At 33.3% G+C, this 10,768-nt stretch overlaps 1 protein-coding gene across 3 annotated transcripts in view; it reads left to right on the forward strand.

The window, feature by feature from the left end:
* The window catches only part of LRRC28 (leucine rich repeat containing 28), a 179,319-nt gene that overhangs the window by 27,679 nt on the left and 140,872 nt on the right, over positions 1–10,768 (forward strand). For all 3 annotated transcript variants that reach the window (XM_024732061.1, XM_024732063.1, XM_024732062.1), the window contains exons 4-5: positions 6,533–6,570; positions 7,245–7,382. In XM_024732061.1, the coding sequence (XP_024587829.1) occupies positions 6,533–6,570; positions 7,245–7,382 (176 nt within the window). The remainder of the gene's footprint in view (positions 1–6,532; positions 6,571–7,244; positions 7,383–10,768) is intronic.

Below are 10,768 nucleotides of genomic sequence, written 5' to 3' on the forward strand. Positions count from 1 at the left end.
GATTTGCAAATATTTTCTCCCATTCTGTGGTTTATCTTTCACTTTCTTGATAAATTTTTATTTGGTTGCTTGTGTTTTGTTGTCATGTCTGAGAAACTTTCTAATCCAATGTCATGAAGATTTATCCCTCTTTTCTTATTTGAGTTGTATAATTTTAGCTCTTACATTTAGGTCTTTGATCCATTTTGAGTTAATTTTTGCATATGATATGATGTAGAAGTCTATGTTCTGTTTTTGCATGGGATATCCAGTTATCTCACCACCATTTATTGAGAAGGCTACTCTTTTCCCCATTGAATTGTCTTGGCATGTTTGTTAAAAATCAGTTGACCATAGACACATGGGCATGTTTCTGGATTTTCACTTCTGTTCCATTGATCTGTATGTTTTATCTTTTTGCCAGTACCATGCAGACTTGATTACTCTAGCTTTGTAGTGAGTTTTGAAATTGAGAAGTATGGATCCTCCAACATTATCCTTATTTTTCAAAATTGTTTTAGCTATTCTAAATCCCTTGCATTTCCATGTGAATTTTAAGATCCACTTGTCAGTTCATGCAAAAAAAAAAAGAAAAAAACGCCAAATGTGCTTGTTGATAACAACTACACTGAATCTTTAGATCAGTTTGTGGAGTATTGCCATCTTAACAGTATTATGTCTTCTAATTTTTGAATGTGGAATATCTTTCTATTTATTTAGGTCTCAGTTTCCTTCAACAGTTTTAAAATTTGAACATTGAACACTTTTCAGTGTAAAAATGCTGAATTTCTTCTGTTAGATTTATTCTTTTTGATGCTATTGTACATAGAACTATATTCTTCTTCTTCTTTTTTTTTTTTCCGCGGGCCTCTCACTGTTGTGGCCTCTCCCGTTGCGGAGCACAGGCTCCAGACGCGCAGACTCAGCGGCCATGGCTCACGGGCCCAGCCGCTCCATGGCATGTGGGATCTTCCCGGACTGGGGCACGAACCCGTGTCCCCTGCATTGGCAGGTGGACTCTCAACCACTGCACCACCAGGGAAGCCCAAGAACTATATTCTTAATTTCACTTTAGAATTGTTCAGTACCTAGTATATAAAAATACAGTTGATTTTTGTATATTGATATTATATCCTCCAACCTTGCCAAATTCATTCATTAGCTCTTTTTTGTTGTTGAATTCCTTGGGGTTTTCTATATATAAGATCAAGTCATCTACCAGTAAAGAGTTGTATTTCTTCTTTTCTGATCTGTATGCCTTTTATTTCTTTTTCTTGCTTAGTTGCCGTGGCTAGAACATAGAATGTTGAATAGAAGTGATGAGACAAGACATCTTTGTGTTGTTCTTGTGCTCAGTTACCTTAGTGGTCAGCTAATGATCAAGCAGAGATTTCCTTACCTACCTGAATCTGCTAAGTCTCCCAGTCCTTGCTGAGGGTCTCTGTATATGTATTGTGGCATGCTTTCCCCTCTCATCTAGGCACTTGACAACTTTGCCTTAGACTTCACTTCTTATGTAGAACTTCAAGTCCAGCAGAGGTGAGAGCTTAGGGTCTTCTCGGGTCTTTCCTGAGCATATGTGCATGAGCTCTGGGCATGCATGTGACCTTCTAGATTTCTAGAAATATGTCAGAGTTTTTCAAAGTTCCTCTGGAAGGAACTCCCCAACTTTTCATTTTAAGGTTTTTGGTTGTCTATTGTTTGCTCCAGCTGTTATCTAGTGCCTCAGGCACCAGCGAAGTTAAACAATTGCCTGTAATTTATCTCAATTGGGGAAAGGGTTTTTGTACTGGGCAAGCTTCTAGTCAGATCAAGTTAAAAACAGCCTTGCAAGTGGGGTCTTTCAGAGATCCATGAGACAGTCAAATGACAGGTCTCTGGAAATGAACTCCAACTTGGTTCTGCCCCTTTAGGTACTAGCCAGGCTACTGCAATTGAAGTGAAAAGCAAAGTGATTTTCCAGGCTTCTGCAGAGGTGGAGAGTAGGGTATAGGACTGGGGCAAGTAAAAATACCCCAAAGTTCACAGCTTAGTCTTCTTACTGAGATTTTTGCCATTTTTCTTACATAAACCTCCCTGTATTACTGCAAGTCTTTGGTTAATTTCCAGAGTTCTGTACATGTAGCTTCTGATAATTTTTGCCAATATTATTGTTGATTTTACAAATAAAGAGAATTTTTGGCGGTCCTTACTCTGCCACTTTTGATCTGAATTTGTAGTTTCATTAAAAACTGCCAAATAATTTCCCAGGTTGGCTGTACCATTTTACATTCTCCCCTGGCAATGTGTGATTGTTCCAGTTTCTCCACATTTCACCTGCATTATTTTGTAGTCATTACTTTAAAATTTTGTCATTCAGATACATGTGTGGTTTTATCTAATTATGGTTTTAATTTGTATTTCTCTAATGGCTTATAACGTTAATTTAACATCTTTTCAAGTACTTGTGATCTTTATCTTTTCTTCAGTGAAATGTCTGTTCATGTCTATTGCTCATTTTCTATTTGGATATTTTTCTTTAGTTGTAAGAGTTTTAAGAGTTCTTTACGTATTCTAGAAAATAGTCCTTGATTGTATAGGTTGTTTACAAATATTTTCTCCCTCTGTATAACTTCTATTTTCATGTTCTTTTGTAGAGCAGAAGTTTTACATTTTGATGAGGTCCACTTTGTCAACTTTTGCTTTTATGTATCATGTTTTTAGTGTCAAATTTAAGAACTTTGTCTAGTCCTAGACCCTGAAGATTTTCTCCTGCTTTTTTTCTCTAAAAGTTGTATAATTTTTTGCTTTACATTCATCTTCATAGTTCTGAAATGTGTATGTTTTGCCTTCTGGAATTAGAGTTCTTGGTTGTCAGTTACTTTTTTTCTTTCAACATTTTCATGGTGTTTATTGTCTTCTGGCTTGCATACTTTCTGAAGAGACATCTGCTGACATTCCTATATTTCTTCATCAGTATGTAATGTGTCTTTTTTCCTTGGGCTACTTTGAAGAATTTCTGATTCTTCTATTGGTTTTCAGGGATTTGATTTTGATGTACTTTGTTGTGGTTTTCTTTTTCTTTATCCTTGACATTCATTGAGCTTCTTGGGTTTGTGTCTTTATAGTTTGCATCAAATTTGGATTTTTAAAAACATATTTCTTTAGATATTTATTTCTATACCCTTATCTCTGGTCCTTGCTTCTGGGACTCTTACATGTTTGTTAGTTTAATATGGTCCCATAATCACTGACACACTGTTCAGTTCTATTCTTTTCAGTCTTTTTTTTTTTAATGTACTTCAGTTAGGACATATATTTCTCTGTTTTCAGGGTTGGTAGTATTTTCTTCTTCAGTATCTAATAAGTTGTTAATCCAACCTAGTGACATTTTCACTTAGTTTGTTGTATATTTGATCTCTAGAAGCTCTATTTGGTTCTTCTTTATATGTTAACATTTCTCTCACAATGTTTATATTTTTCTTTGAATACCCGAATATAGTTGTTATAGTTGTTTTGTTTTAAAGTTCTTATTTGCTAATTCCATCATTTGTGTCATACTGGTTCCGTTTGTATTAACTGTTTTTTATCCTAGTTATTGGTCACATTTTCCTAATTCTTAGCACTTTTTGATTAGATGCTGGGCCTTATGAATACTTTATTGTGTCTACACTTTGTTGTCTTCCTTTTTGTGGTGCTTTGTTCTGGCCTGCAGTTATTTGCAATTTAATTTGATCCTTTCATGGCCTGTCTTTATGCTTGTTAGGACAGGTCTAGAGTAACTTCTACTAAAGGCGTAGTTTAGCCCTATTACCCACACAGGACTTTTCTAGAATCTTGTTTAAATGAACCAAGTGATCAACAAGGATTTGGTATACTTGCTGCTCAGGACTTGAATGCTTTCTAGCCCTGTATGAGCTCTGTGGACTGTTCAGCTGATAGGTTTTCAGTTACTTTTTGACTGGAGTGCATTATAGAATTCAGCTAAGAGTCAAAGGATCCCTTGAAGTTTTTTTTTTCAGTAGTGCCCTCTCCTCCAGAACTGTACCCACAACTTCCAGCTGCCTCAGGTTCCCTGAACTCTGATATGTTTCTTCATAACTCAGTGAGACTTCATTCTTTGTTTGGGATCCCATTTTTGTACCACAGTGCACAATTTGCCTCCAGACATAAATCTGTGGACATTGTGTGGCTCACCTCACTTGTTTCTTCTCTCTCAGGGAACATAGCACTAGTTGCCTCTTGTCAGTATTAGAAAATAATTGTTTCATATATTCCATCTGGTTTTCTTGTTGCTTATAGCAATTAGGTAAATCTGGTCCTTATTATTTCATCATGGCTGGAAGTATAAGTCCTGTTCCTTTAATAAAAAAATTTTTTTTTTTATTTTGGAGCAGTTTTTATTTACAGAAAAGGTTGTAAAGATAGTAAGTACAGAGTTCCAGTATGCCCAGGTTTCTCCTGTTGTTAACATCTTACAATTTCATTGAACATTTGTCAAGACTAAGAAACTGACATTGCCATATTACTATTAAGTAAATATCTATATTTAATTTTATTAAAAAACTGCCAAACCATTTTCCAAAGTGGCTGTACAGTCATGCATTCCCACCAGCAGTGAATGAGAGTTCCTGCATTATTTGAGTAGAAAAATAACATGATGAAAACCAGTTACGTCAAAACACCAACATTTTAACTACTTTGAAATTACAAAAATTAAGTAGACAGAAGTGACTTAAAATTGCTAAGCCTTTGATTACAAATGACTTATGATAACAATAATAATTATAACAGTGGCATTCATGGAACTCCGTTCTAAGGGCTTTACATTTATTAATTCATTTAATCCTCACAGCATCCCTATGTTGTTGGTGCTGTTATCCTCTACTTCTGTAGTTTAAGAAAGTGAAAAGGTCAGTAATTTTCCCCTGGTCACATAGATATTAAGGTACAGGCAGTCTGGCTCCAGAACCTACTCTGATCCACTTTACCAGTGATGATTCTTCATCAGCTGCACATCAGAGCAACTTGAGTTGAGATGGCCTTGGACATCTATATTTTGAAGACCACTGGTGATTCTAATGTGTAGTCAGGATTGAGAACATTCTAAACTACCATTTACTGCTTTTCATTATAATGTAGATAAATTTATTATGTTAAAATATACTTTTTGATTTTAATGATAATAGTACTTTAGTTCATATTTTGACTTGGACATTTTAAGGTCCTTTTTTGTAGGTAGAATTGGAGTTGAGGCAAAAATTTTGTGGATTACTGAAAAATCAGTTATCTATTTTGGTGTCTAGGCACTCTGCCTTTTGTGTAATACATGCAAATGTGTGTATATACTTATATATATATAGTCTTTCGGCATAAAGAATTTTTAGAGTAATCTGTTAAAGTAGTTAGATATTTCTTCCTAAAAGTAATGTTTAAAGAATATTGATTTTAAAATATGGAAACATTCTAAAAAAAGTAAAATATGGAGTCATTCTGTATACACAAAGCAAGGAATAAAATGAATCATAGAATAGTGTAATTGTTTAAATTGTGTTAGGCCCAGCAAGTTAATACCTACACAGAATTGATTTAATCCAGCATATAAAAATCTTCTTAAATTTATTAATTTTGCATCTTTCTTATTCTGTGTCATTGACATTTTAACATTTGATATTAGGCTAAAATATGTAGAAGAAATATTTTAAATTCTATTTAAGATATAATATGAAGAGTGATTATGAGGTATAATAAATAAGACAACAGGTTTGAAAATACTTTATCAAAATCTAGTTCTCTGGCCTCAAAATCGATGATCTAAATTTATTTTTAAAATTATTATTATGTGATTTTCATTGGTCACTGTTGTTTTGCTCTGAATAGTTGGCTGCTGACTATTGCATGAAGTCTCCACCAGAGAGTGCTAAAGATACTTCAGTGGGGAATGTTATTTACTTAGACTTGCCTGGACTTGTCAGCCGGGTAGCCTTTTTTTTTTTCTAAGAAAAGAATTTGATTTCTTATTTACAAAATTCCTCTTGCTGTGAAATATATTACGTACCTTGACAGTTGAATATTTCTACAGATATCATAAATGATGAGTATTTAATTGCTTCATTTTTGGTTCTCCATACTGGCTTGAAATATCTTTGATTATTTTGTGAAGTTATCCTTTAAAAACTAAAAGTTGCATTTTCCTTTACACAATAAGTGTTGACTTTTCTCTACACAATAGATGTTTTTTTGAAAACCTGAATAATTTAAAATGAACTAGAGAAACTAGTAATTTGTTTTATGAGGTTGAAAAAAATACTTTATTGTGTATGTTTTAATTTTAAAATAGCAACTAAATTAGCAAATAGTTTTAATATTTGCAATTCTAGCATACAATATTATTCTCAAAGTATTATTAATTATCCATGATGACCATATAGTTTGTGTTGCACATTTAGAGTAGGGTATGAAAGAAAATCTGGTCCCTTTATATTTGATAAATCTCTAAGTGAGCATTTTACAGAGTGATTATCTAGCAGAAGTACTGAAGGATAACAGCTGTTTTTCCCTTCTTTTCCTCTAGGTATCTTCACTCAAATAACATAGTTGTGGTTCCGGAAGGTACGTGCACTTCAAGTTTTTAGTTAGGAGGTGCTATAGTGTAAATAGTAGAACAGATAGTATAGTGCTATTATAGTTTATAATAGTAGAACAGATTGTCTCTTTAAACCAATTTTGGTTGGAAAATTAGGGAATTTTAATTATAGAGCATCTTTATTAGTTTCAAAGCTTTTTTTCCTCTAATTAGTAATCCAGTTAACTGTTACAATTAAATTAAATTTAAGAAGTCTAAAATGGTTATAATGGTTAGGTAAAAATTTATTATCAGATAAACTGTCCTTGGGTAAATAATAAAATGATAACTTTTAAGTTTAATAAATCCAGTTAAGCATTTTGGTTAGATAAAATATCTATTTATCTACATATATATCATTTCATGAATTATTTATTCAAGTAATTTTTACATTGTTTTAACATTTTTATTCGTGCTATTTTTAAACTTACTTTATATCAAGGTAGAAGTGTTATCACTTCATAAAATTTAGTTTGATACTATACTCTAATAAAAATTTTTTAAAATTTTAGTTTGATATATGTTTTTACTATTATGTCAGCCCTGGAGACAGGGATATTAAGCATTAAAATATTTAAACTTGGAGTACTTGCATTAAAGTTTGGTGTTAAAACACTTGGGTCAAATTAATCATGCTTTTACCCTTCTTTTCTCTTCGAAGCCATTGGGTCCCTTGTAAAACTACAGTGTTTGGATCTTAGTGACAATGCCTTAGAAATTGTTTGCCCAGAAATTGGTCGTCTGAGAGCTTTACGTCATCTTCGATTAGCTAATAACCAACTGCAATTCCTACCTCCAGGTAATCATAGTCTGTAGCACACGAGCTTTTTGTATATTACAAGTCTATTTTTATTAATATTTCTTACTTTGTGTCTAGGCAGTGGGCTTTAGATATATTTGTAAGTATTTGATTGTCTACTTGTTTGAAGATGACACTAAGGAATGTGGATGAAATATGACTCAGAGTCTTTTCCTTGATGCAAGTGTGAGAAGGTGGCATTTATGTTTTTCAGCTACAATTACTACAGTTGTGCATTGGAATCAATGCTCCTTCAAATCACTGTCCTGGTGAAATATTTGTACCAAAAGCTCCTTCAGTTCTGAATTTCACATAGGAGAATTTATATGAACTTTGCATTTTAGTGTCCCAAAAGCAGATACATACAGTGTTTTCTCTCATTCTGTAGTGAGGTAAATGATGTACATTAACTTGGATTTAATGTGAAATCATACTAGAATTTAGTAGCAGAATTTAAGTTTGAGTCCTAGAATTGTCAGTTCTGCCTTCTGATCATCCTATTAGATTATGATGTACCTATTGATAGTACCAAAATCCTGCATTCTTCTGAGCTACCATTAAACCCTTTGACTTTCTTACAAGGTGTATTCAGAGACCTTCCTTTGTGAACCCACACATTTGCAGATTCCTCTGTCCTGTGTCATTTCGCATATTTTTTAAAAAGTGAAGTATGATTTAATAAAAAACTTGTGCTTCAGGTATTACATAAGAGTTACTCTGCATTCAAAAATGAGCAAAAAAATACAGATGTCACTCACATTGGCTGGGATTATTTCTTCCTAGTAACTAGGAATACCAGCTAGTCTTTTAGTATATCCGAGTGAAATGTGTGACTCAAGCAAAATTACAAATTACTACCTGTCACAGAACTTCAGGGACATGTGAAACTGTTAAAAACTATTCATGTTAAATCCATGAATGAATTTATAATTTAAAAAATACTTTCTCCAAAGTTTTTCAAGTACAGAAATTTCTAAATGAAACACAGTAGCTGATTAATTTTTAGACTTTATGTGCTGACTTTCATATATAGGTTCAATATTGTATACAAAAATGATACTTAGTATAGCAGTTGACTCTGCTTAAAAAAATATTTTTTAACCTCATATAATGAGAGTCTTCCTTTTTCCAACTCTACTTAATACAAAAATTTTCAGTATGGTGTGGGAATATGATCTTTGAATTTTATTGTATGTAATCAGACTCAGTGGTGTTTCATCATTCTAGCTTTCATCAAGTTTATGTATTCACATACTCAGGAAATTAGATTCTCTTTCAGAGATTGTCTAGAAAATATATCAGCAAAGATAACACTTTAGATTTTCAGGGTATTTTCATATATGAAACTTACACAAGATACATTATAGAGTCAAAATGCATGGATATAATACCGAATATTTTAGATTTTCGTAGTATTTTCATATATGAAGTTTATACAAGATATGTTATATAATCAAAATGCATAGGTATAGTACTGTATTCATAAGCCCCTTTTTCGATACATTTAAAGAATGTCTGAGTAACACAACTCTCTGTTAAAACATTGTTCTTTGTTTTCTATTTTTCTGTCTTTTCCTGTAATGTAAGAACATTTTGTGGTAAAATGTGGCCATTTCCTTCCATTATATACTCTCAGAGGTTAAGGATATATTACTAATGTCATTGACTGCTTCCTAGTAACCAGTGGAGGAGGGTATAGGTTTCCTGACTACTTTAATATGATTTTAAATTTATATCTCACCTGTTTCATAATAGATTTGAGGCATTTACTTCTGATTTTATTTCCCTAGCTTATTTTTGTTGTTTGTGTTTGGTTTTGCTTGTTTTGAGTAAAATTGCATATAGTAATAGCTGTGTATTTTGAGTAGAAACTTCTGATTAAACTATGTATAGACTTTTTTTTTCTAGGCCATCATAAGTAGCAGTGCACTAGATCTTACTAATTTTTTGAATAACTTTATGTATCTCTTTATGAGGTAATTTCAAGTGTTATGATTTGAATGGGAGAGGGGCTAGGTACACATCCCCCAAGTGTTTGACCGTCTTTGGGGACATACTATGGAAAAGTTATTTTAACTGCAGTAAAAAATGTGAGGGACTGCCATATAGTGTCCATTTGATGACAGTAGACTCCAGTTGATGTCTGATTGTTAGCCTCTTCTACCTAGTCCATGTTATTAGTATAGACTTCTTATGTGTTATATTCCTGTGAAAGACTTAATATTTTATTATGTGTATTTTTTTGTGGTTGAAAAACCGTTGAATGTAATTTCCCATTCAGTATTTAAAATTTGAAAATTTAAGAGCAGTATTTGAAAAATTTTAAGGATTTAAAATATCTAAATGGATAATAGAGAGTTTTAAAATTAGGATCTAAGAATGGATTACAGGGGCTTCATGAATGCCCTCAAATTGTATGGACAGTTTGGTGTTTGTGAGTGTGTACATATTGCTGTGAAGAAGATCCAATGTTTTTATCAGTTTCTCAAACAGATCCATGACTCATATAGTTGATTCTCTTGGGTTGTTTGCCAATACCCATTCTTGGTATTGGGGAATGTCCCTTTTCCCCGTTCTATTGGATTGCAGAGTACTGCCGTTTTTCTACCTTGTGACATTGCTTTTTCTCCACAGTTGATTGGTCCTGGTGTAGGTACCTGACCCAAGCAGGACCATTTCTCTCCCTGGGCATTTTGAAAAGGACGGTGTGGGAGAAGGAAAGAGAACAAGAGAGAACAGCAGAGGCTGAGAAAGAAAATCAGGCTCTATTTCTCTCTGGGCTTCTATACAATACTGTATAATCTTGTGAGGTCTGGGAGTAGCCATGTAGACTGGGAAACAAGGAGAGAAAGATGAAGTAAATAACTAGAAAAAAGATGGAGGCAGAGACTTCCTAAGTTTTCTTTAATTTCCCAATCACTGATTCTGTTCTTAAGGCCCATAGACTTTGTGCTTAAGCTAACTCTAGTTGGCTTCTGTGAATTGTCAACAAAAGAGCTCCATGTAACATAGCTGCCCCAAAGGCTTAAAACAGCCTGTCTTGGGGTATAGGATTAATTGTATATTGAACTCTCCTATTTACTTAACTGTTATGCTTTGAAATTGCAAAAGCTGTTATTAATAGTAGGAAGTCCAGGGTTAGCAACAGCATGATCAGTAGTATGTCTGTGAAGTGGTTCATTCTGTCATCTGTTTTTTCCTTTTTGTAGTATGCTTTGTACCCTTTCTACTCCTATTTACTTAACTGTTATGCTTTGAAATTGCAAAAGCTGTTATTAATAGTAGGAAGTCCAGGGTTAGCAACAGCATGATCAGTAGTATGTCTGTGAAGTGGTTCATTCTGTCATCTGTTTTTTCCTTTTTGTAGTATGCTTTGTACCCTTTCT

The sequence above is a fragment of the Neophocaena asiaeorientalis genome, unplaced genomic scaffold (assembly GCF_003031525.2).
Source record: "Neophocaena asiaeorientalis asiaeorientalis breed wild unplaced genomic scaffold, Neophocaena_asiaeorientalis_V1.1 scaffold362, whole genome shotgun sequence".
Lineage (NCBI taxonomy): Eukaryota > Metazoa > Chordata > Mammalia > Artiodactyla > Phocoenidae > Neophocaena > Neophocaena asiaeorientalis.